The 27,346-nt window shown below is 38.6% G+C and overlaps 1 protein-coding gene across 3 annotated transcripts in view; it reads right to left on the reverse strand.

Annotated features, from left to right (window-relative positions):
• Window positions 1-27,346, reverse strand: part of acaca (acetyl-CoA carboxylase alpha) — a 291,257-nt gene that overhangs the window by 172,424 nt on the left and 91,487 nt on the right. For all 3 annotated transcript variants that reach the window (XM_048557580.2, XM_048557581.2, XM_059655196.1), the window contains 5 exons: window positions 16,070-16,194; window positions 13,094-13,207; window positions 8,563-8,676; window positions 6,318-6,407; window positions 3,639-3,757 (listed from right to left, as the gene is read on the reverse strand). In XM_048557580.2, the coding sequence (XP_048413537.1) occupies window positions 3,639-3,757; window positions 6,318-6,407; window positions 8,563-8,676; window positions 13,094-13,207; window positions 16,070-16,194 (562 nt within the window). The remainder of the gene's footprint in view (window positions 1-3,638; window positions 3,758-6,317; window positions 6,408-8,562; window positions 8,677-13,093; window positions 13,208-16,069; window positions 16,195-27,346) is intronic.

Here is a 27,346-nt window from a genome sequence, read left to right on the forward strand (position 1 = left end):
GTATCTGTTGCAATGTACATACTGAATATCTCCAATGCAAAAGCAATGTACCTCCACAGTCATCAGACTGAAGGCTTAAACACTTACTTAAAATTGATTTTTTAAAAATTGTCCATGCAATGTGAACATTGTTAGCAATGCCATCACATATTATTAATTTCTAACTGACCTCAAGCAGGTGGCAGTGAGTCATGTTCATATTCTATTCAAAAGTACTTTCTTACTGTTTAATTCAATTATTAGAATGGGTGACTCAGTGCACTGGTCATGTAAGAAAACAAAAGAAAATGCTATCACACAGCTTTCATTCGATGTTTATTACAATTCTTGGTTGAACTAGTTGGCTGTCAATGTAGACCCAGAGATGCACAGTGATCCTGAAGGACCATGGTGAAGAGGCAGAAAATTGCCCTGGGTGTTGCATAATTGGTAACAATCAGTCCATATGGCACAATAGCTTTGAAAGTCAAGAATCAATGTTGTCTTATTCCAGTTGTTTTAGCAGTAAGCACATATGTACATAGCCAAAGCTCAAATCCCCAGGGCATCCCATCATTCAACACTGTCAGGTCTGGATTTAAGAGTATATCACTACAGGCAACAGAAAAAAGGGCAAGGTGATCTCTGCCACTGACAGTATGAACTATTTAAACAAAAACACACACGCACAAAATAAGCTCAGGTCCTTCGAAATTAAAGAGAAGCTTTTGAGATTGTGTGGTTCAGAGGAATGACACACTGGAGCTAATTACAGAATATTTTCAGATACAAAAAGACAGCAAGAGAAAACACATTGACACACATACGCACACCCATAACAGCTTGCACGGCAAAATATGTTTCATTCTTACAGCAAGAATCATAAATTGTTACAGTATTTTAGATTTCAATATTATTTTTTAAACCAAGTCTATTTTTGATTCTTTCGATTCTGAATAAAATGACAATTAATGCATCATCTAAAATCATGCAATTTGAATTGTCTTGGAATCCAGGCATTATTACAATTCACTATAAAAGACACCTGTAACTAACATTTCAGTCTTCTCTGGTGACTGGAAACACATAACAGCCTGCACATTCCCTCACAGTTATGATTGATCTTCATACACATGCAATCAAAATTTCTCGTGGCCTTTACCATCAGCTCACAGAATTTCATTTCACTTTTATTTTCACAGTATTCAAGCCTTTGCATCTGAAGCATTTCATCTGACAGAAGTGGCTTTCACTTCTTCAAAATTTCCATGTGGGAGAGTAGAAAGAACACAAGCAAGAAGCATGCTAATAGTGGCATTTAAATCAAGTCATGATTTGGTGCCAGTGCAGGCCACAGTTTTATAAATGAGGAGGCGAAGCATAATAAGGTGAGAATTGATGCATTTCGCTTATGTAAACCTTATTTCCATTAACATTTAAAGTGATATTGTTGCATTGGGCATGCTCCAGCAAAACAAATTACACCACACAGCTTTCTCTAGACTTCAGCACATAACAGATTTCCACAGTTAGTACTCATTGTTAAAGATATGTATTCTCCTTTTATACCCCCCCCCCCCCAACCGTAGAGCTGCCCTGAAGATTATTTTGTCACAATTATATAAAAAGATTAATGCATTCCATGCTGATGAAATATCATGAAGATCACTAAATTTAACAGGCTGTAAGTCAAATCTTATTCGAAGTGCTGTGCTATTTCCTTTATTAAAAGGTTAAGCACTGTACAATTCATACTTAAGTTCTACTGAACTTTTAAATCAGATCTGCAAGATTTAAGTGACAAATTTCACACTAGTGAAGAATGTTACTACTGCACCATCCTTAGCAGTAAACGCAGCTCCTATACAAATGAGAAAAAGGACGTTACTGAACTCGAGGGCAAACACACTTATTATTGCACATAAACCAGGAAAATCCCAGTGTTTGATTCCTGTTCTGTAACAATGTCAACTAGGGGTGGAATTTCACAAATTCCAATTAATTTCAGCACCCATGAATTGAGAGGGCAGAAAAATACCTATGATATCCAATACGGCTTGCTCAATTGTTAAACTGCACAATTGTGGTCATTCGACAAAGAGAGGACCGGATGAACAGAGGGCTGGACTTGGTCCTGGTGTTTTTCACACCAATCCAGCCATCAAATGAACTGCTGACTCTGACTGTACATCCAGACATGAAAAAAGAACCTTTGAATGAGATAATGTGAAAGCAAAATTTATAGTCTCAAATATTTTCAGGAGAGAATCAGAGGAAATAGAGACAAGAATCGAAAGCAGATATTAAACGGAAAATTAACTTCAATAAAGAAGGGACAAAATGAAAGAAAGAAAGGAAAGCAAGAGAGATAAAACAGAGATTCACAGATTGACTGCATTTATACAACATATTAATGGCATCCCTGTGACAAAAGCATATAAAGTGAGCAAAGCAATAATGGACACAATTCTACTGTGATCTACCAGAGATAGAAGCACGTTCCCAATTCCAATCCATGCAGCAGTTTCCCTGTCTCACCCCTGTTTGGGTACCGCATTGTTGCAACTTCCATTATCATTTAGAGAAATGGGAAAAGTGTAAAAGGCTGATGGCAAGGATAGCAAAACTGAAATGCTGATAATTTCAAAGTTGCACTAGAACAGAATTGTGAAAGGTTGCACTAGAACAGAATTGCGAAAGGTACAGGTTACATTCACCTTCCCATTATCATTTCGATTGCTGTCATTATGCCAGTACATAAATTGCATACAGTGGCCTTATGACAGTTGAATAATGCTTTATTACAGGAAAAATGAAAGCAGATTTAATCACCCTCAGAAACCTAACATTTTCTATTGAACCAAGTACATGTAAAATCACGCCTCGACATTGCAAATATGAGAAGTTTATTTTGACAAAATAAAGTCATGTTGGCATTGCACTAAAGACAAAAAGTGTTAGATCTCATTAAGAACAGTAATCAGCTGCCTTTTTATATTAAAAAAAAGAAAACAGCTTCACTGCATCTGAACAAACCAGGGAGTAAAGACAGCAAATTCCGGCCAGTCAATACATGCAATTGTTTGGCTGACAAACCCTCCGGCTCTGCTGAGACTGCCAACCACAAAAATCATGGTTGGTTAAGCAGAAACAAGCACTTTGTGACAAGGTAAGTTACTTCATTTTACTCTGTCATGTTGGCTTGCATTCCAACCACTTTGGGGGAAGCAGACACAAATGGAATACACTTGGTGAACTGTTGGTTGGTGCCAGTTTCCATTTGCCCTGCGCCACTGTCAAGGCCCAAAAATTTAGTTGCAGCCAAGTCGATAAATTAGACACTTACAGAAAAGATTAACAAATATCTGAAGTGCATAAATCTCTCACCAGATTAGACTGCCTCCTTTTTATTCACAAACTTATAAGTTGTGGGGAATTACATTTCTGACATGGAAGGAAAATCCTGAAAACATTAAGAACAATATTCTGATACTGCGCTCTCTGGGGAGCTTTGACCATTGCAATGCATATTGGGAAACTGATTGCAATTTTCTTTCAAAGCTACTTGCATTATTCATGAAACTTCACATATTGATATATACATCTGCTCTGATCCAGACATCATCTCCCAGCACACGGATACAAAGCAAGTTAATTACCTGTTGGGATGGGATGTTGGCAACATGAACTGAAACTCTACAATGCAGGTTCCATCTTGGAGCTGACGATGCTGAACACTATTCAACTCATATGCGATGTACGCCCTTCTAACATATACCTGCATAAAAACAGTGGGATCATATGGTCATGCAAATATACATACAAACTAGGAAGAGGACTAGGCCATTCAGCCGATCTGATAAGACTGTGGCTGATCAGATTTTGGCTTCTACTTTCCTGTCTACCGCGTACACTCTTAGATTCTTGGCTTCTGAGGGAATCAAACCCAATCTTAAAAGAAAGATTCTGTGATGCTGCCTGCACCCAGTCTCTGAGGAAGTGAATTCCACATATTCTCACCCTCAAAGAACATTTCTGCTAATAAACATCAACTAGCCACAAAACGACATGGCCCACTATCACTCGTATCCTTACATACAGATAAGGAAGGACACCACTTTGATTGGGACAACACATCCATCCTAGGACAAGCCAAACAGAGACACGCACGAGAATTCCTAGAAGCATGGCATTCCAACCGGAACTCCATCAACAAACACATTGATTTGCAGTCCATCTACCTCCATCAGAAAATGACATCACCAACCTAAGGAAACGTAAACATATAAATAGCAGGCGGGACATAACACCAGCGCTTCGTCGGAGGCTCACTGATGATGTTACCTAGAATGGTGACGAAACATCTGAAAACTAACCTTCCAGCTCAGCGAGCAAACTCACATCCAGAACCTCAACCTGAGCTACAAATCTTCTCAAAACTCACTATTTCTGCTAATCTCCATTGTGACGATACTCGGGCTTTAAGAGGTTTATTTTGTCCTTTTTTTAAAATGAACTAAGATTGTGACAGAGGTGTCGAGCAGTCTGCTCAAATCCAATGGAATAAACAGCTTGAGAGACCGTCGGGCTTTTGTTTTAAAGTTGGAATAGAAGCAGCCTGAATCAGTGGGGTCAAGCTCCCACAGAACCAAGATTTTAGTTTTAGATTTCACTAGTTGCTGAGGTCTTGAAGCTGGATATGGAAGCTCTTATTTCTCTTTCTGTAACAGCTAAGAGCTGGGGTTCTCTTCCTGCTGCTGGACATGTACGAGAGATAATCTGATTTAGTTAATTTGCCTTTCCCATTGTGTGTTTATGGAATGTTACTACATTACACAGTTAAATTAGTAGTAGTTAATAAATGTTGTCTTGTTCAGCACTTTGGAAGAGTTACAGTTAAGCCAATTCTTTTATTGTTATTTTACCTGTTTATATCCTTTAGTTAAAATACAAAAGTATGTTTTGCTCTACGTCGAGAGATTTGACCAATCAAATTGCAACTGGAATGCAACACCTTAACAACTTACCTTTAAAATAAAAAGTTAGAATCTAGGCTACTGTCTTAAACTGTTGAGGGGGTGTGGTCAAGTCCATAACATCCTCTTAAAACACACTGTCTCCCTGGCTCTAATTTCTCCACCAATGGGAAACATAATTTGAGCATCCACTCTACAAACCCCCTCAGGATCTTATCTATTTCAATAAGATTACCTCTTAACTGTCTAACCTCCAGTGGATACAGGCCCAAGCTGCCCCATCTGAACATGGCATCAAACACTCACACTGCCATTTGCAGTGCAGAAGAGACAATAGTTCCACAGTAAGACAAATGAATGTACATTTGCCTTTTATCAACTTTTCTCCATCATCCATTTGTTGGCATTCAAGTATCACTAGACCTAAAGGCATCCTAATCATCATCATATTTTGCTAAAAATAGTTTATTCAAGGTGAACAATAACCATGAATTAAGGGTCTGCATTCAAAACGTCCTGAACTTCAACGACATTAGGATTGCATAAATTTCTTCCAGTTCTCTTTCCCACTCTGTTGGGAATGTGTCTTTACCAAGTCTTCTTGATATAGATGTGAGAAGTTAAAAATCATCTGCTCACCAATTTTAGGAGCAAGTTATTAGACATCAGAAAAATAAAAACTCCCCATTTTTCCAAGATACATTTGGTGTTTCTCGAAGTGTCCTCTGCTTTGAGCTTAACCAGAATACCAACATGGTGCAAAGTCCAGAATATGTAACACTGAATCACAATCTTTACTGTGTAACACAGGAAAGTGGATCATGGAGGGAGAGGAGTAAAAAATGGACTCAAGATAAAAATCAGATGCAAATCATTCCAGCCTGCTTTATGAGTATTTTTGGCACAACAACTGGCCTCAGGGATTCTGTGCATTAAAAAAAAGAAATTCAGTAGCGTTCCCATTTCTGTCTGATTTTGAAAACCCTCATACAGATATGGACGTCAGCTGAAAATAGCATTAGATGCTGCAGTGATGCTCCCACTATCCACAGATCAAATTAAAACATTGACAATCATTACGTAAACTCACAAATGGACAATGATCATTTGGAGTACTGCTGGCACTTTTGAAATATTGTCCTAGCATGGGTTAAGGCCTTCATTAAATAGGGAGAAAGTTGCAAGGGAAATGTTACATATAGCTTCCGATACTATGTATTACTGGCTGTACCAAAAGACTTGCCTATAAACACAATTTGACCTCCCTCGACAACATTCTTGTATATCTAACAATAAATGAAGCAACCAACATGAAGAGGAAACAGAGGCACACCATCTATTGATGAACTGTGTAAAACTAACCTCCAGTGCTGCCATTCTCACCACTTGGTTACTATGATAGAAAAAATTGGGAAGAACATCAAAGATGGAGGTCTCTGAGAGGATGAGTTTCTGCGAACAAGAAAGCACAAACAGTTTTAGTACATCTAATTTAAAGTGAGATGGGCTATGGAACTCACTGTTTACACGTTTAATCTAGCTGTATAATAAAACTAGGTAAAATAGAACACATAACAATCAACTTTTTTTTAACAATAATGTTAACATACAATATTAATAGAGGTGTCTGGCAAAGCTAACAGGATGGGACATTATGTTAAAACTGTCCTGTATCATCGGGCAATTGAAAACTGCAGGATTTATAATCAGTTTATGCTGCAGTAAACAGCAACACACTGAGAAAAAGTCAGACAAATCCCCAGCTGAAGAATCTGAGGAGTGTTTGATTGAGGCCTAAGATCAGGTCATAATGCTGTCTTTAGGCTGGCAAGTAGTCCACGGATATATCCACTTCTTGGTAAGTTTGTTCAATTACCTACTGAGAGATGATCAGGGTTTTTGTCATAGCTTGCCCTCAAAATCAATGATCCTTTATTGCCGTTATATTTTTTCTTCCTAAAATTAGAGGCCGACACTGCAACATATTTCAAACAGGACACATCAACCCCACAAAACTTAAAGTATTGGACCAGTCTTCAGATTACATGCTAGATAGAGAGGGCTCAAGTAATTTTAACATGCAAAATGAAAATCACAAATGCCGAAGTGGTTTTCATGTGTGGCAAGCTGACTGCAAAGGCATGACTAGAAACCTTGGCCAAGGCCTCTTCTCACCACCCAAGAGAAACGTAAAGGTAATTTCACCAATTTTAGGAGCAAGTTATTAGACATCAGAAAAATAAAAATTCCCCATTTTTCCAGCAGACTCAGGGAGAATGTGCAAACTCTGCACAGTCACCCAACGGGGGAATTGAAACCAGATCCCTGGTGTTGTGAGGCAACAGTGATAGCTACTGAGCGACCATGCCACGTGTAATATTTCTGATTATAAATTGCCTGCTGCGTTTCCCAATGACATTACTTTTAAAAAGTATGGGGTCTTTGGAACACGTATACTCATGCAGGTTTATTCTATGCTGGTGGATGCATTTATCCAAGGAGCTAGAGAAAAATCTCCACTGCACCTGTTAAACAGAGGTATTTCTTCACCTTTAGATCATTTGGAATGATTTACAGTTCATTCTAATTCATAACATTCCTCAAGGATAAATTTTGCATTTGAACATCATTTTTACATTCTTTCACATGGGAGCATTTTAACATGATAATGCTGCTTGTAAATTTCTAGATATAAAAGAAAATAAAGGCGTGAATAACTTCTCTCCATAATTAGTAACCTAACAAAACTGTATTCTCATATTCAAAGCCACGCACTCCCACAACTGTACTATCATTAACGCTGAAGAAAAAACTGACATGTAACATAAGGTGACAAAGCCCAAATATAACTAAGTAATGTGGTCAAAAGCAAAACCTAAATAATGTAGTAGTTCATTAAACAATTTAAATTAATAAAGCACAGGTGTTTCTATATACTCAATTCAAAAGAACAATCTGCTGAATTTTAAAACTAACGAATTAACTTGACGTACAAGGGGCATGATAACAAACAGTTGCGCGTCATTTTTCAAATATCCACAAACCGAGCCAAACACTGCTTACTTCGACAGCTACACTTCAATGGATACTTCCCATCTTGCAGTGCCATTCCATTGACTACAAGGCACAAGTCAGGAATGAGATAGAATACTCCCCACCAGCCTGGATTAATCCACCTCCAACAACACTCAAAGCTCACTACGCGCTTTTCAAATAAGCTAGTTAATCTCCCATGTCACTGCATATCGGGAAAGAAGTAATGATCAGGTGAAATGGAGTAAAAGTAGTCCAATTATGTAAACATAATTCAGATCTCATTTTACAGTAGACATCTTTTTCTGTACATTTCTAGAAATATGTTTATAAATCCCTATATCTAGGTTTATAATGGAAGTGGTCTCTGTAAGCTTATCACTCTATAATTACGCAGTGTATTCCTGATAACTTGTAGCACTGCCACTAGCCAGGAATGTAACAATATAGACAAAGTTTACACAATTCAATTACAAAAGTAGACAAAAGAAGTAATGATAAAAAGTTTACAAAAATTGCCAGGAGAATTTTTTTTATATAAACAATTATAAATACTCATTCATGATGCAATTACCTGAAGATTTTCGATGCAGAACTGATGCCCATACATATCAATGGCCGATAAGAAAATGGATTCCACCTGGTTGTGACGGAGCTCATAAGACGGCAGGTGTGATGCAATCAGAACCTGTAGAGAAGGGACCACAGGGAGAGACTAATTTGATTAAAACTGAATACCTGACAGATAAAACTGATTAAACATCCAACGAAGGTCAATGAGACACGGCGTAAAAGAAAAACCTCAGAAGACTCACTAGTCTCCAGCAGTAACTCTGCATCAGGCAATAAATATTTTACTGACGTCATACCTAACACTAAGGAAGAAAATTGTGTTTTTTTTTAATGGCCCATCATCTTTGTTCCAGAGCAGTGATGCAGGAATTTCTCATGGTAATGGCCTAGGCCCAACCATCTTCAGTTGCTTCATTAATGACTTTCCCCAAGGTCAGAAGCTGGATGCCTGATAACCATTGTGCAATGCTCAGCACAATTTGTACCTCTTCAGATACTGAAGTGTGTCCAAATAAAGCAAAATCTGGACAATATCTTGGCCCATGCTGATAAGTGGCATGTAGGATTCATGCCACAAAAGTGCTAGATAATAACCATATCAAACAAGACACAATCTACCTATCATCCCTTCACATTTAATGAATGACCATTACTGAATCCCCCACTATCAACATCCAGGCAGTTACCACTGACCAGAAACTAGGCCTAACTTGCTACAAAAATAGAGTCGCTACGACATCACGTCAGAGGTTAGGAATCCTGTAGCAAGTAATTATACTTCCCATCTTGCAGTGCCATTCCACCGACTACAAGGCACAAATCAGGAATGAGATAGAATACTCCCCACCAGCCTGGGCTAATCCACCTCCAACAACACTCAAAGCTTTACACCATTTAAGACAAGCAGTCCACTTAATTACGCCACATCCACGAACACTCACTCCTTCCACCACTAACCTTTAGCAGCAGTAGTGTGTATTATCTACAAGATGTACGGGAGGAATTCATCAAAGCATCTAACACAGCACCTTACAAACCCACCACCATTACAATCTAGAAGGACGAGGGCGGCAGAGACATGAGACAAGATCACCTGCAAGTTCCCCTCCAAGCCTACTCAACATTCCGATTTGGAAACCTACTGCTGTCCTGCTAGCGTCACTACGTCAATATCTTGGAACTGCCTGCTCATCAGCATTTGGGTCTAACCTACACTAAATGGACTGCTGAGGTTCAAGGCGGCAGCTTACAGCCATCCTCAAGGGCAACTTAAGACGGACAGTAATAAAAAGAAGTTGACCACGTGCTCATTAATTCTAATACACATTCACAGGCCATGCAACAATGCACACATTCTATTACATGAAGCTCCAGTCTCAGCCACGCCACCGAGAACACAGTAGTTGAGGTTTTATTAGGCCACTGATGGCGATGGGGTAGAAAAGCCACCCCACTGATCAACCTGCAGACACTCCAAAGCGGAGGAACTCTAGAGTTTTTTTTATACATCCGCTATACACTGGTATGATGTAGGGTGTGTAATTTATATATATTTTAATATCCTTTCTTTTGGATGTCTAAATATTGATCTATTAGCAAAGCTTTTGTCCTTGAAGAATTCTGTACCTTTATACAGTGGGTTCCTCCTGAACAGAGGTCTCCGAAGTATGGATGATAGTGTTACATTTCTTAGGGTAATGCCTTCAGGGAGTCTAGGAAACACTTGTTTGTTTTTTTTCTATCATTCAAATGCTTTCCTTAAGCTTGGCAAAAAAGATTTGCTATGGCAGTCAGACTGCCTGACTTAAAAGGAATGCTATGGAGTTAATGAGTTTGTATTTTCTATTTGAGTTATGTTGCAAAATCTTTAAATTTATGTCATATGTAAAGTCTGTTTTCTTACTATTTTAACTTCTTTAATTGAATAAAAAAAACTTTTGTTATATTGTAAGATCTGAATTTGCAGCTTCCCTATCGCAAGACCATCTCACTAAAAACAAAAACAAAACATGATCTATCAAGTCAAATTTCAGTCTGAGATCTGACTTGTCCAGTGATACACCCCGCTGGGATCATAACACTGGTTTAAAATGGAAGCAGGAAAGGAGAGGAACATCTTCCCTCTCAAACAAAATACTTCCTCAAGTTGGGGAATGAAAGCAAGGGAAACAGAGGAAAAACTCCGTACAAAAAAGTATTATAATATGTTCAGTTGCTGAATCCAATGGTGTCTTTCTGTTGCAGCAGCTTCCATTTAAACAGCGTAGTTAAAAGGTTTGGGCCCTGTGCTTGCATTTGTTGAATCTTAATCATACTCAGCAAATAAAAACGTAATTTAAATTGCTTCAGAAACAAAAAATGATTCCTCTTTCTAACTTCCCAGGGGTTAGCTACTGAACATTTGAGATAGCAGTATGTGCATGACCACTGATCCCCATTACAACTGAGTTACTGAAAGGCAAGTTAACCACGGTACCTGATATTTAACAGTTTATCATTTTAAACATATTTGGGTATCCCTAGTAGGATGGCTTGTGAACACCACTATTCCCCAAAGCTTAATGAAAAATTTAGAAAAATCAAGAAAGCTGTTTATGACCAAGATTCTATTTTGACGTGGAAATCCAGCAATAACCAGCAGATACAAAAGACAACAACTGTATTTTGACAACACCTGCCATACTATGATACCTAACCAGCATCAGCACCAAAATGTGCACTTCTGTTCTTCAACATCATTGGGTCAAATTCTTAAAGAGTTACTTACCATATGCCATTGTCAGTACCACCAGCACAAGGACTACCTTACTGCAAGTAGACTGGACATTGTTTTGTCAGGGAAGTTTGAATTGTGGTCATTTAATCCTCAACCGACACCAGTAAAACAGATTATTTGGTGTTATTGTGTGCAAGTTAGCAGTCATTTTTTGCTTCACTTCAACAATAATAATATTGCAAAAGTACTGAATTGGCTGGAAGACACCTTGGGACACCACACAATCAGGAAAGGCACTTATATTAAGAAAAGTCTTTCCCTTCTTTCTGACTTGGACGAACTACAAAATGCCACTTTGCCAGGACTGCCCAGAGGAATAAAAAGTTTTATTACACTAAATCCGTGTTGCAATATTTCAGCAAATGATACAAAGTAATGATGCAATGATCAAAGAAAATTTCATTTCACATGGCAACCTGTACTTATGTAATACATTTAACTTTATAAAACATTCCAACATACTCAAATGGGGTGTCAATTAAAACTTCTGACACGTACTATAGAAGAAGGCAGTACAGATGACAAAAAGGTTGATCAAAGGGGGAAGTTTAAAGGAACATCTTAAAACAGGTACACAATAGAGCATGAGAACAAAAAGGGGCACAAGAAAGCATGAGAGAAATAGCACATGCATGAAGGAAAGAGAATATACGTGCGAAAGGAAGAGAGGGAGTGAGTAAAGAGAGGGAATGGACAAAAAAAGATAGGGAGAGAGAGAATTAAGGAGTGAATTCCGGAGCTTATGACCCAAGGTAGCTGAAAACCTGACCAAATATGGTGGAATTGTTAAAATTAAGGAAACCAATAAGCCAGTATTTAAACAGTGCAGATACCTTGAGACTTGCAGGGCAGGAGGCGGCATCAGGGACAGGGTGGTGTGAAGCCTTACAGGATTTTGAAAAAAAAAGTATGACAACTTTAAATTTGAAGTCCTGCAAAATGGTGAGTCAGTATATTCACGTTTTGGAAACGCAGGGGTCCTGGATGACTGAAATTTGAGGCAAAAGTTGGAGTGCAGAGAACAGAGTCTTGGATGAGCATCACTTTATGTAGAATGGAGGAAGAGGGGCTAGCCAAGTGTATATTGAAATACTCAAGTCAGGAAGTAACAAGAAGCACAGGTGAAGGTTTTTAACAGCAGATGAGACGAAGCTATGTCAAAGTCAAGCAATGATACGGAAGTAGAAGAAGGCCGGACTTGATAATGGTGCAGATGTTGGATCAGGAACTCATCTCAGGTCCAAACAGAACATCAACATTGGGAACGGCTTCGCTTAGCTTAAATAATTTCTAGGAGTGGAAACAGTGAATATGAAATAAAATCAGACTCTGCGTCGAAGACCAAAGCCAATGGCTTCAGTCCTCACAATATTTAGTCGTGGGAAATTACTATTTGCCAAAAATTCAAGTTTGGATAAGCAATGTGACTGGAAGTGTTCAAGGAGGCAGGAGAGACAGAGAGGGTTCATTGTCAGTGACATACATGTGGAACCTATTTTCAGGCGCTATCGGCAAAGAGCAGCAAGTAAATGAGAAATAGAATGGTACCACAAGATCCTGGGGAGTTGCAAAGTATCATGGTGCAGGTGGGAATAAGTTATTGCATGATATTGCCTCGCTATGATGAGACAGCTAAAAACAGAACCATAGTTCCAGTCTGTTGGATGGAATACAGGTGTTGGAGAAAGATGGAGAAGCATGTGCACACAAAGACAAAATCTGTAATTCAAGTTAATTGCAAGACTGGGATCTATACCTGCCGTGCTCGGAGAGCCACTTTAGCGTTGGTGGTCTTACTAAGCTGTGTCAACTCAGTTAAAATGGTAATCAGTTCATCAGTCAGGGTTGGATCCCGTCCACACAACTGGTCCTGAAGAAAGACATGCACAAAAATCACAATGTATACAGCTTTTTAAACAAAATAAATCTAACATTTTCAATTTTATTTAAAATGAAAGATTCAGGCGAGAACTAGTTGCAGTAATGGAAGACTCTAGACAAGTAACACATTAACAACAGTTCTATGTCATAACTTCTGGCTCCAAACTGCAGTACTTTAACTCTGTTAGTACTACTGAAGTAATAATGATCTGAAATCGTATTTACCTTCTAAAGAAAAAAAAACTCTCGATAGGATATCGCATATTATATAAAATTCTGCATATAAATATATTTATTGAATTAACTCTACTTCTCACTAAATCCCAATTCCATTAAAAACTTGCTTTCTGTTTTAAGTTCATCGCAGCCCCTTACTCATTTCCAATCCAAGATGATAAGCAAATAAGCGGTAAACAGACATTATAAAATAAAATAATTTAATCTGTAATTCAGTTGTATAAACCATTCTCTTGTGCACGGTATAACATTTTGCCCCAAAATAAAAACTTCCATTCAGACATCAAAAAAATTATTTATAAAATGAAATCATCAATTTTTTTTTCAGTATTCTTTTATTTAAAGGATTTGATTATTCTGCACACTATCAGGAACAGTAACTAACATGGAGGTGGTCAAGGGAGGGTAAATGTATGGCTGGATGTCTATCAGTGCCCCCTACTGAAGCAGTTAGTTTGAATTGTCTGAAAATTGGCACTGAGAAAACAGCACAATAGAATGCATTTCAGAAAGGGAACACAGCAATCTCAATTCTATATTTTAATATTTCTGGATCCATTTTCCCATTCAATAACTTCTGCAGCAATTCTGTATTGAAATCATTATTTTTGAACAAAAAAAAACTCATTTTACAAAACTTATTAAAACAAGATTCTGTGCTTCTACACATTTTGAGTTAATTCTACTTCTTAGTCGATCCCAGTTCTTTTCAAAACTTGCTTTCTCTGCCTTTTTAAGTTGGTTTAAACCTCCCAGGTCTAGTTCCAATCCAATAGGACCAGCAATGGTCTGTCCCCAAGCCTCCGAGAACATATCTCTACAACCAACAGCTTAAGACTGTGCAGAATAAAATCAACTTTAGATCAGTAATTTACTGCAAAAGTAGAACAACAGAGTAAAGCTCATAAGCCAAGTGCCAACCCCCTCAACCACTGTACCACCCTTTAATACTGGAAACATTAACCTAAGATCCCTCCAGTGATTCAGCTGACTAAGGCAGGGAGTAGCTGATTAAGGCAAACAGACCATGAACGCCCAGTTCCGTGTCCAGGCTGTACAGAGTTAGCAGATGTCAGCTATAACGACAAAACAATTTGTAGCGATTATTTTACCAAAATGAGATACATGGAATGCTTGGAGGCTTGGTGAAAATAGAAGCTTCGTTAAAACAAATGGTTGAACAACCCATTGTGTTGTAATAGAAAAATAAACAGTAGCAGTCATTTAACTGCACACCTCCAAGTGTCATGCAAATAATTAAACTGGTCTATTAAATTAACAAGCCAGTCCTGCAACACATTAACAGCACAAGCACCAATTAGTTTACCACTTCAGTTTGTTTGGTGGATGACAGGAAACATATCAAACACAAACATATTTCATTTCAGAAGAGAGGATGGGATGCATTTTTTTTTACCCCCAATAGCTTTCTGATTGAACTGTGACATGCGTGATTCTAATGCATGACAATATATAAAATAGATCAGAACTGATCAGAAATAATACTTGTATTGGTAGAGCACCTCTCAAGTTAATTATAATCTTGCCAAAATTTGAGACTATGAGGGAATGAAGATGGGAATAAAATTATTGTGTTCCAATAGTTAACAAGGCATCAATGTTTAAATTCAAATATCTTTAATGCATGATGACTAAAGTGAGCACACCTGAGTGAAGATCAAAAATTCATTAACGGAATGTCATAAAATGTTAATGAAACATTTTCTTTAAACACAGTAACTAATGTATGTACATCACACAAAAACAAGAAAAAAAGTGAAACCAACCAAGTCAATTGAAACATATGGACAAATAGGCTGATTCTGAGCTTCACTCAAGAAGCTTCACTCTAAAAAGAGTGTAAAAAAGGTCGAAAGAGGGCTGCAACAACATTGCACCAATTCTTCTATGCCTTTTCTCTGTAGGAACAGTGCTCCAGTGGGAACCTAGGATCCATGAATTTACCAGTGAATGCTTTCCTGTTTTTAAAAATCAAGAATTTTTGTGTGCATTTTATTCCTATGTGCATAGTTTAAATTATTAAAACATATACATTAAGCAAATAATAGTTTATAGGACATGGTAAAATTGGAAAACTTGGTGACCAAAAATGCCTTGCTGTTTCTTACATTTTTTCAACAAACCAAACTTTAATCATTTTCCAGAAGCTTAGCAAAGTCAGCTTCCATTATCTTTGTGCAAGTTCTGTTTTTTTATGTCCTCTCAAAATGCCAGCAGTGGTATCAGGTGCAGTCTGCCCTCACACAATGTCAGTGAACAAAGCCGTCTCCCACTCTTTGAAAAGGACTAGCACCTCCATGACACCCCCATGTAATTACACACTTCAATGACTGGACTCTGAAGAAAATTGAAGACCTGCAAAGAGAACAGCTGCTGTTTCACTCTCCATCACCACAGCATGATTACATGAGAAATGAACAGCTCGGCTCAAAGCTACTTCAGAAATCTCAAAGGAAATACTGCTTTGTGTTAGAATAATGAGATTCTTATGGCCAAGCATTACTTAAAATTACATGAAATGCTATATAGACCTATCGCTAGAGATTAGCACATTGGAAGCTGGAATTTGAGGACATAACAGAGCTTAACTTACAATAAGCATTGTAACAAGAAGGTTCTTCTTGGTGACTTGGGCGTGGGAGAAGATGTAGTTCAGGACTGTAGTCATGTCTCCTTTATGGTCCTCTCGAAGAGTAAAGACACATTTCTCATAATGGCCTGCAGTTAGAAAAGATATTACAGATAAATATCACTCTAAAGAACTGGCATGAAGGCTCTCTTTTTAGTGTCTAAACCTTTTGAACCCTTTTCTGCTCTTATATCACTTACAGTCAAACCTCCAAGATGAATTCTGATTCTATGAGACCTCTGTCAATATGAGCTCCATTTATCAGTCCCCAAAAGAATTCTTAATATATTTAGAAATACCACTGTACAACTTCAGATAAAAATAAATATATATTTCAGTTTGCTTCATGCAAGTTATTTTTCTCCATCAAAATATGGGTTTGTTGCACAGTTTGCAAATTTCAATTGGACTACTCAAACGAAAGCCCAGAATTTCCAATCAACTTCTGCAGAACAAAAATCCAAAACATTCAATATACATTTAAAAATCCAATTTAAATGCATGCCTTAAAAATATAAATGCATAACGTGAAAGTAGATTTTGAGTCAATGAAGATGAAGCTGACTTGCATCTATATAACATCTTATCATGTTTAAAACTACTTCACATTCAAATAATTACTTTTCGAAATATAGCAACTGTTGCTATGTTGGCCAAAACGTCACAGCCATTTGCATTAAGCAATAGCCAATAAGCTGCAATGATGAATGACAAGATAATCTGTTTTTTTGGTTCCAATGATTGATAGAGAAAGATCTGCCAGTTTACTGATCTTCAAACAGGCCATGGGTTGTTAGTTGCCCATTGGAAGACACACAGTTCAACATCTTTAATAATAAAAGCACCTCTTCAGTGCTGCACCACAATGACAAAGATTACATGACCAGGTTTGCGTTTTAAATGACCACTGCTAAGTGAGCCTGAAATAATAGATAAGTTTCTGAAATTTTAGCCCTCATTATTGTGTGGCTATTCTCGAAGATGTTCCAAATTGGAACTGAAAACTAGATTAATGAAGAGAGACAATTTATTTCACAAAATATATTGCTAGATCAAGGATACAGACTTCTTTAATGTTCCATAAAATTATATCACGTTATACTTAATTACATTACTCATGTTATATTATTATTGTGGGAATAGTTGGGGAGAGTTGTAATGGTAAGTAATTTTCCTGAGTGCATATCATTTAGAATGGCAAATTATGTCAAGTTGCAGTTTTCAAAATTCTACAATTTCAACTGGATCAGAATAAATATCACTTAAAAAAACAGAATAGCACACAAGCAAGTGTATAGAAACAACGGCATTACAAAGAATGGAATAAAATTCCAAGGCCAATGTGTGTGCAATAATTATCCAAAAGTCTATAAAATGTCAATTGTTGCACTATGACAAAACAGCAAACATTAACCAGTTAGGTACTTACGCTGTCAGACATCTTCATTCTGACCTTTAAGCTCTTCTTTGCTCTGATACAATCCATTTTTTTCTGTGATTTTGTTGCCATCGTGTTAAGTGTTCATATGAATTGGTCTCTCATTACTACTCAGACAAACCCAACCTGTCCTTCCTCTACCGTTGAGGCCATGATTCAGTGTTCTACACAACTTTCTGATTTGATTTACTTCTTTAACAAGGTGCCCTGTACAATAGGACTTAGTGGCTCCTAGACTCAATGCTTTTGATGCCTTCTCACCATCAGAATCCAACTTCACTTCCCCATATTCAGACATTCACACAGACCTGTATTCCATGCTGCATAACTAGGACTTTAGTAAAATGTTTTACAAGGTTCCAGATGGGAGACTAATTCCAGTTAGATCACATGTGATTTAGGGTAACCTTGTTAATAGGATACAAAATTGGCCTTATGTTAGAAGACAGAGGGTGGTGGTGGAGAATTGTTTTTCAGTCTGGTGGCCTGTGACCAGTGGTGTTCCACAGGGATCAGTACTGGGTCCTGATCTAGATGAGAGTATAGGCGGCATGGTTATTAAGTTTGCAAATGACATCAAAATTGGTGGTGTGGTGGTCATTGAAATAGGTTATAAAGGATCAGAAAGAGATCCTGATCAACTGGGTCAATGGGTTGAGGAGTAGCAAAAGAAGATTAATTTGTATATATGCAAGATTTTGCATTTTGGTAATACGAACAAAGTCAGGACTTACACAATTAATGATAGGGCCCTGGGAAGTGTTGTAGATCTGGAGAGACCTAGGGGCTCAGGTACACAATTCTTAGGAATTTGTATCGTAAGTGCGCAGGGTGGTTATGAAGTGTTCAGCGTGCCTGCCTTCATTGCTCGACCTTTGTGTTTAGCGTGGGGACATCATGTTGAGGTTGTACAGGAAATTGGTTAGACTTCTTCCGGAAAACTGTGCGTAGTTCTGATCGCCCTGTTATAGGAAGGATATTACTAAATTGGCAAGGGTTCAGAACAGATTTTCCAGGACTGGAGGCTTTGAGGAAAAAAAATAGACTGGAAGGATCGGGACTTTTGTCCAATGGACCACAGGAAGTTGAGGGGTGACCTTACTGACGTTAATAAAATCATAAAGGGCATGGATAAGCTGTCAAGGGTCTTTTTTCTAGGGTGGGGGAGTTAAAAACTAGGGCCATATTTTTAAGGTGAGAGGATAAAGATTTAAAGAGAAAATGAGGGGCAACTTTTTTTCCCCCCAAAAGGGAGTAGTTGGTGAGTGGAATTAATTGCCAGAGAAAGGGGTGGATGCAGGTACCGTTACAACATTTGAAAGACATTTGGATAAGTTCATGAATAGGAAAGGTTTGGAGTAATACGGGCCAAATGCAGGCTGGTGGGACTACTAGTTTAAAATACATTTGCAAGTTTGAAGTGCAACAAGTAAATGTTGAAACAGAATGATAGATTAGACAGGCAGAACAAGACTTGATAATTTTGTTTGCAAAGTATGCATGAAAAGTATCATGTCCATGGTTTGCAGCTAAGATCATCTGTACATTTCACAGATCACATGATTTAGAAGCAATCTTCAAGAGAAGATAACTGATGTAAAAAAATACCTTGCATGACCATTCAGGGGAAGCCCACCAAAGCTTTCTCCAGATACGGACTCCACTGCAACAACACAGTGGGCATTTGGGCAACCAGTAAACCAGCTATAGATTCAAAAAACCTAATGGAAAAAAACCTCAACTGAACGTCCAAGATGGAAAATATGACAAATACCATTGGCTTGTGTCCCTCAAACTGTTTAGATTCTAATATTTATTGAATGAATACCTTCGGATTTTTAAAAATTCATTCACGAGGGCGTCATTGGCCGAGCAGCATTTATTGCCCATCCCTAATTGCCCAAAGGGCAGTTAAGAGTCAATCATATTGCAGTGGGTCTGGAGTCACACGTAGGCCAGACCAGGTAAGGACAGCAGTTTCCTTCCCTAAATGATATTAGTGAACCAGATAGGTTTTTTCCAACAATCGACAATGGATTCATGGTCACCATTAGACTCTAATTCCAGATATTTACTGAATTCAAATTCCACCATCGGCTGTGGCAAGATTCGAAACCCAAGTCTCCGGGGCATTATCTGGGTCTCTGGATTAACAGTCTAGCGATACCATTAGGCCATCGCCCACCCCTGAATACTTCTCACTGAGACGAGCAATGCCAATCAGTCTGCCCCATCTGCCAGTGTTTTACCCACAACATTACCTTGTCTAATCTCATGTTGTTCTGCCAGTTTTTATTCTTATTTTTCAACAAATACCCATCTACAAAAGAACTAAGTAATTGATACTCTTTGGACTGTGGAAATATTCTCTGTAAGACAGTGCTTTTCAAAATTTCTGCATTTTTAAATGATAATATGTAATACACTCTCTCTTTGGCCTTGAGGCAATTAAGCGTCAAATACTCTGGGCAACTGTTATTGTTCTTAATTCAAATTTTTGGAAAAGGCGATTAGGGACTCGCGCCATAACGCCACTCTTTTCAGCAAGGTGCAATATATAAATGGACCATGCAGCACAGCACAGTGGCTCAGTGGTTAGCATTGCAGCCTCACAGCACCAGGGACCTGGGTTCGATTCCAGCCTCGGGTGAATGTCTGTGTGGAGTTTGCACATTCTCCCCGTGTCTGCGTGGGTTTCCTCCCACAGTCCAAAGATGTGCAGGCTAGGTAGATTTGGCCATGTTAACTTGCCCGTAGTGTTCAAGGATGTGTAGATTAGGGGGGTTATAGTGTCTGGGTGGGATGCTTCAAGGGGTAGTGTGGACTTGTTGGGCCGAACGGCCTGTTTCCACACTGTAGGGAATCTAATTACTGACTACTACTAGTTCATGACAAAGGCCAAGAAAATTCATAATCAGCTGTCCAAATGGAGTCAGAGAAGCTCAGCATGGCACTTACAGGAAACAACGGGTTTCAGGGCTGGGGCATCACTGCGGATTTTTCTTATGTGTGTAGATGCCAGGTAAGTACAAGGTCAGGCCCAGGTGTTCTGCCCCCTAAAATTGAATAACCCAATGAACAATACACAAAAGTGAAGGTCATTCATTTGAGTGATTCTCCACAGAGCTTTGGAAATGTGGACCAGCAAGAATAACAGTGTTTAGATCAAGACTGCCTCTTCAAACTTTTAATCAAAACAGTAGTGCCTTTACAGAGAGCTAAATGTTACATTATTTTGTTTCAATAAGAATTTGAGGCATTATATTCATGCAGCATCTTGGCTTTATACATTCTGCAAATCTGAAGAATCACAGTAATCTGCCCAACTACTGAGCCTGGCAAGGCAATTATAACAATCTAACAAAACTAAGTTTGGATAATGCAACTGGTCAAAGGAGTTCTAAACTGCATACTCTCGATGTACAGCTGTTTGTCATTCTAGCTGTCTAAAATCTGGGTTGACAAAGGTGATATTTTCTTCCTAACTGTCGTGTGATTTTTGTGCAATATTATTCAGACAGCTGAAGACTTAGTCAAAATGACAAAATTAATTTTTTGTACGATAAAATAGCATGACAGTAAAATGCAACAAGAGTACTTGTTGGGGGCATTAAATAGTGATGTCTCTCCATCCTCTGATATCAGATATCTTATGAGTTAGCACTCCACTCCCTTAAAATACGTCATTGAAGAAGTTTCCAGATATCATTCAGAATTTTATTGCGGCTTGGTTCACAGACCCTGGAATCACAGTGGAAGTGGCAAGGATGGATTACAAACAGCTGTTAGGCCAGAAATAAGCTTAATCAAGTGGCGTGCCATCTTTTTGGCCAATCGCATTGAATGTCATCAAATTAGAAAGTACACAGATTGGTGTGTAACACTTAAAAGTGCATAGTCTTTTGCATTTATTGCATGTATACACACACACACAATTACACAGTTGTATTGTTGGAACTGAAGATTCTTATTATGGTAAGGGAAAAACAGGTGAGAACCAGGTAATTTTAATCAGAAATTGTTGACTGGTTTTTGGATTCTTTTCATCCATTATACAAAAAAAAAGCTGAGTTAGTGCTAGATACGACATCCACCCCCAAATATCAAGGGTTAATGACATTCTGTAACAAGCAGAAGTAGCAAAACTATTTTGCATTCATAAATCCAAAAATAATGATTTCAATTAACAATACTGCCTGTTCTTCTGACACAAAAGGCAGAAAGATAGTAGCTCTGGAATCAGAACTATATTTTACTCAGAGCAGTTTGCCCGCAAATTGTTCTAGATGCCATGAGACAAAAACTGACCGTAGAGACCTCAGATATTCAGATGATGAAATCTGCTTGTGGTTTCCACTTCAGATAAAGATACCATAAAATTTTGACAGCACGCTGCAGGACAAAGCGGGAACAAAAGCTAACAGCCCATATTCACTGCATTACATCCATCATTCTAGTGCTTTGTAGAGAGGGGCACACTGTTGTTCACAGTGAGAGATTGTACTCCCAGCATTTCAACACAAACAATGCACTGTACAAAGTTTATTTTCTCTTGCTTACTCTATTTCTCTATCATCCACAGTCCGAAGTGGGTAAACAAAAAATACTGTGTTTCATCAATAACCTTTCCAACCAACCACTAGTGAGGGTGTGGTAGTGATGTGGGCCAAACCAATTTTGATAACTTTGAATATGCACAATGGAGAATTGAGTCGGAGTTAAAGCAGGACTATCGTACATAACACGAACAAAAATGGAAAATCCTGGAAAAGCTCAGCAGGTGTGGCAGCATCTTATAGAGAAACCAGAGTTAATGTTTCAGGTCCAGTGACCCTTCCTCAGAACTGATGGTAGCCGGGAAAATATCAGTTTATATGCAAAAGGCAGGGTGGAGGAAGGGGGTAAGGAGTAAATGGATAGATGGGGATAGACCCCAAAGAGAGAGAAGACAGTTAGACAGACAAAGGAGTGGATAATGACCTGGCAGGGAGACTGAACAGCTGTTAATGGAGACTGCTAGTGGCTAACACCAGGTAGCGTGTAATGGCAGACTATATGATAACAAGGCCTGGTGTCTGAGGTTGGGGGCTAGGGCATGGGAGAGCTCAGGCCCTAAAAATTATTGAACTCAATGTTGAAGCCTGAAGGCTGTAGGTTTCCCAAGTGGAAAATGAAGTGTTGTCCTTCCAGCTTGTGCTGAGCTTCGCTGAAACACTGCAGCAAGCCTGAGATGAAGATGCTGCGGGGGGGAAAACAGGATGTTGTGTTAAAGTGGCAGGCAACTGGATAATCAGGGTCTTTTTTGCAGGCAGAATTGTATGTACATTATTTTGCTGTATAGCTTGTCAGGAAAATAGGTCATTCTACATGCCCCATTCTAAACAGGCCCTCACTAACTTAAATTACTTTCAACATGTCACAAGGAATTCCAAGGCTGCAAAGCTGCTGCATGACAGCATAAGAAATGTATAAAGATTTGGTAAACAGTGAATGAAAGCAACAGTTGTTTAAGGATTACTGTAGTTCAACAGCTTGACAAAAGCATCTGAATACCCTCTGGTAGGATTTTTGAAATCAAACAAAGAAGATTCATTGCTTCCATTGTCACCGCCAACCCCATCTTCTAAACACCCTCTACTCAATGGATATTGCCAAGTATTTATAATGAAAAACAAAGAAGAAGCAATGCACTCTTGACACTTTATAATACTAATGCTGAAAGCAATCTACTGTCCTGCATCATCCTGACACCTATTTTCATCAAAATGAATAGGTTGAAGACTCAAAAGGGTAACCTTGAAATTGTGATTAAAGGCTTTAATTTATTTTTGTTACCTTCATATTCTTATTTGTCTTCTCTACTGATTTTCCATCCTCTCCTAACTGTGTTGACTCCTTATTCAGTTTACTGTCTCGCACTCTGCGCAACTTCCACTCAGAGGACCATATTCATTTACCTGCAGATCAACCATTCGCGGTCAATCTATCGTGAAAATATTGGCATTAAGCCTGATCAGAAACCTCCAGGAATATCACTGGATGCTCACCTTCTGCAATCATTTTTCCGCCTGGGGCAAATTGTACAGCCCATAGCTTACAAACTAATTAGGATGTAGGATCAAACCTGAACTGAGTCTCTCAGTCAGTGCAACTAGGCTACTTACCTGATAAGTGGAAAAATTTTCTAATAAATCAATTCTGTTTCACTAACTATTCATCGTACACAAAAATACCTTAAATCAAAGATAACACGATGTGAAGGTGGATGAACACAGCAGGCCAAACTGCATCAGAGGAGCAGGAAAACTTGGCGTTTCGGGTCAGGACACTTCTTCAGATGCTGATGCTGCTTGGCATGCTGTGTTCATCCAGCTTCACACCGTGTTAGCTCAGATTCTCCAGCATCGGCAGTTCCTGCTATCTCAATACCTTAAATCAACCTGTTTGCTTCTTTAAATAGTTCAAAATACAATCTCACACACCATTTGCACTTCAGGCACAGAGGGACAAAGTATTTGGCTCAGTAGATATTCACTTAAACTGAAAAACACTGTGTTCAGTGAAGATTTTTCTCGAAGGCAAAAGGAATAAGGCACTGAAAGCTCCAAAAGCTATTGATCTGGTGATCTTGCACGAGGTCAAGTCATACCTGGTTATCTCTGGGGTATTGACAGATCCAGCCTGCTTAAGGAATACAATATTTAGATGTTCTTTCAGTCCCTACCAGAAGAACAATTGCGTTTCACAATGAATTGAAAAGGCACTTCAGAAATGGGAGACACAAGTTCAACAGCCTGCTGAAAATTCAAACACAAAATCCAGCTTGCAAACACTCTTCAAACAGAACTGCCATAAAACTTCATCATAAAACAGTTAAGTGTTTTCCCTGACTGAATTCAAGCAACAAAAACCAGCAATTTATCTAGAACCATATGATTTCCAGGTAATACACCAGGAACAATCTGCCTTCATAATTGACCTCTTCTTAAAAAAAATTCAAACAGCTTCAGAATTTTTTTTTGAAAGTCCTCCGCAAAACAAAAGCTAGCTATGAAGGATCTCTACAATACATTGCGGTTTTTCTCAAATGCGTAATATCTTACTACATTTCTTGACTGGGCAGAGTGCACTTCCTAATAAAGATAAAGAACATCACTCAAAAGGGTTCTCCAGCGCATCTGGTTTATCCATCTGTGCAAATCTAAAGCGGACTCCAATTCGGCACTATACAGCTTTTAGAAATATTTTGGTGCTCCTTAACCACATGCAGAATCCATCTTCAGCACTGGTTTTTTTTTCATATTCTGAGGTGCTTCCCTGACACCAACCCCTTACCTTTTCCAGTTGTTCCCTTGGACAGAAATGGTAGTTTGATGTACAACAGTACAGTAAATTTCATTTTATTTCAATTCTACACATATGCTTTACGACCTTTAAATTTTCTTGCTTATTTCATACTATAAAGTCAGAGTTTAATTGTCTTCCCTCAAAATTGACTCTTCACACCACCTCTTCTGGAACCTGGGTCTGATTCTGAGATTCAGCGACCAGACCAGGGCACAATCTTACACTGTTTCACCACTGACTATACTACTTCAATTCAGCAATCTAGCTCCATCAACATTCTTTTAGAAAGCAACTGACAACAAAACTAATGACGGCCATGTTTAATAATACTCTCAGATCTCCAGTGGTTCTCCCAAACACCATTTGATAATAAATACTATAGACAAACTGTAAAAGACACAATCGCTTTCTTCCTAAGTGCAATACTTGCCCAGTATCCATACTGATGTATCTACCAGATTTTGGTCCACTTACAAACGTTGGCTACGATTTTTTTTTATAGTCTCTCAGCTGCCTCATCAGACTTCAATGCCCTAACTAATAAGTCTACTAATTAAAAGTACAACAAAGTTGCATTGTTTGTTATTATGTCTAATAAGTGCTAAGTGTTGAGCAATTCATATCACATCTACGTAATGACATGTTGTGTAGTGGGAAGGAACTAGGGAGGCTACATAAGGACTTGGACAGGCTAGGAGAGTGGGCCAAGAAGTGGCAGATAGAATACAAGTGGAAAAGCATGAAGTGATGTACACTGCAGGGAAGAATAGAGGTGCAGACTATTTTCTAAATGGGGAAAGGCTTCGGAAGCCTAAAGCATGTAGGGACTTGGAAGTCCGAGCTCAGGATTCTCTCAAGGTTAACATGCGAGTTCAGCTGGCAGTTAGGAAAGCCAATGCAACGTTAGCATTCATTTCAAGATGGCTAGAATACATGACCAGAGATAAACTGCTGAGACTGTACAAGGCTTTGGTCAGACCACATTGGAATACTGCGAGCAGTTTCGGGCACCATATCTAATGAAGGATATGCCGCCGATGGAGGGGTCCAGAAGAGGTTTACAAGAATGATCCTGGGAAGAAAGGGCTTGACACATGAGGAGTGATTAAGGACCCTGTGTCTGTACTTGACGGAGTTTAGAATGACTGGGTCTGGTGGGAGAGTTTATCGTGTTCAAACTTGCAAAACACTAAGATGCCTGGATACAGTGTGTACGTGAAGATGATGTTTCCACTAGCAGGAGAGCTAGAGCCTGAGGGCACAGCCTCAGGGTGAAGGGGTAACCCTTTAAAACTGAGATGAGGAGGAATTTCTTCAGCCTGAGTCTGGTGAATATATGGAACTCACTGCCACATATGGTTGTGGCGGCGAAAGTCTGAGTAGATTTAAGACAGAGATAGATAAGTTCCTGATGCGTAATGGGATCAAGTGTTACAGGGAGAAGGTAGGAGAATTGGGCTGAGAAACAAATCAGGAACGATCAAATTGTAGAGAAGACTCGCTGGGCCAAATGGCTTAGTTCTGCTCCTATAGCTTTTGGTCTTGTGTTAATTTTGCATTAATGGAAAAAAAACTCCAATCAACTTTCTATGATGCTAGAAAATTTACTGTGAAGAAACAGACATGTGAATATGTGGATGGTATGTGCAGTCTCCAATACTTGGAGATGGTCTGGACACCCAATTCCTTCCTACCAGGAGCTTTGCTTCTTTCTAACTACAGAAACAGGCACAATGGCCTGGATAGTCTGTGACAATTGTTTCAAGAAAGGATTGTCATTGGGAAAATTGCAATGACTACTATAAATTATCCAGGATTCTTGCCCCAACCTCATAAAAAAGAGCCTTCCGCTTTTATGCTGAATGGAAGAACACTCACTCAAAGTAGGGTCTGGGGATGTAAAGAGACAAAGAATGAATCCACTGATTCCGTCATGTTGGGGTAGGGGAACAGGAAGCAAGAGGAGTTGGATCGCAATGAGCCCAGTGATTGCTAATATCAAGCATCCAAAGCAACACTGGAATGCGATGTGTATATATCACAAACAAGCACAAGCTTATTCAGAGTGACCAATGGAGGTATTTCATTCATATCACAACAAATCTAAAGTCTGTTTGCTAATGTGAAAATGGTATAAAGTGAGCTTACACAACCACTCTTCCATTGGTAGGATTTCATTTTATTCAATAGTGAACCAACAGAAACTGTGTCCAGTGACTTTTCCCTCTCTTCTCAGGCAAGGAGATCTAATCACTCTACTGGCCTCAGATGAAACTCTCAATTCTATTCCCAGCATGCAATGCTGTAGCACCAAACACCAGAATTATATTGTGCCAAACCAAATAAGGCTACCAATTACAAAATAGAAAACAACATATTAATTAGAAACATTTAAAGTATTACAAAAAGTCCTTGGCAATATGTTCCACTTTTCTTGCTACTGTGCCATAAATGTA

Source organism: Stegostoma tigrinum, chromosome 27 (assembly GCF_030684315.1).
Source record: "Stegostoma tigrinum isolate sSteTig4 chromosome 27, sSteTig4.hap1, whole genome shotgun sequence".
Taxonomy (NCBI): domain Eukaryota; kingdom Metazoa; phylum Chordata; class Chondrichthyes; order Orectolobiformes; family Stegostomatidae; genus Stegostoma; species Stegostoma tigrinum.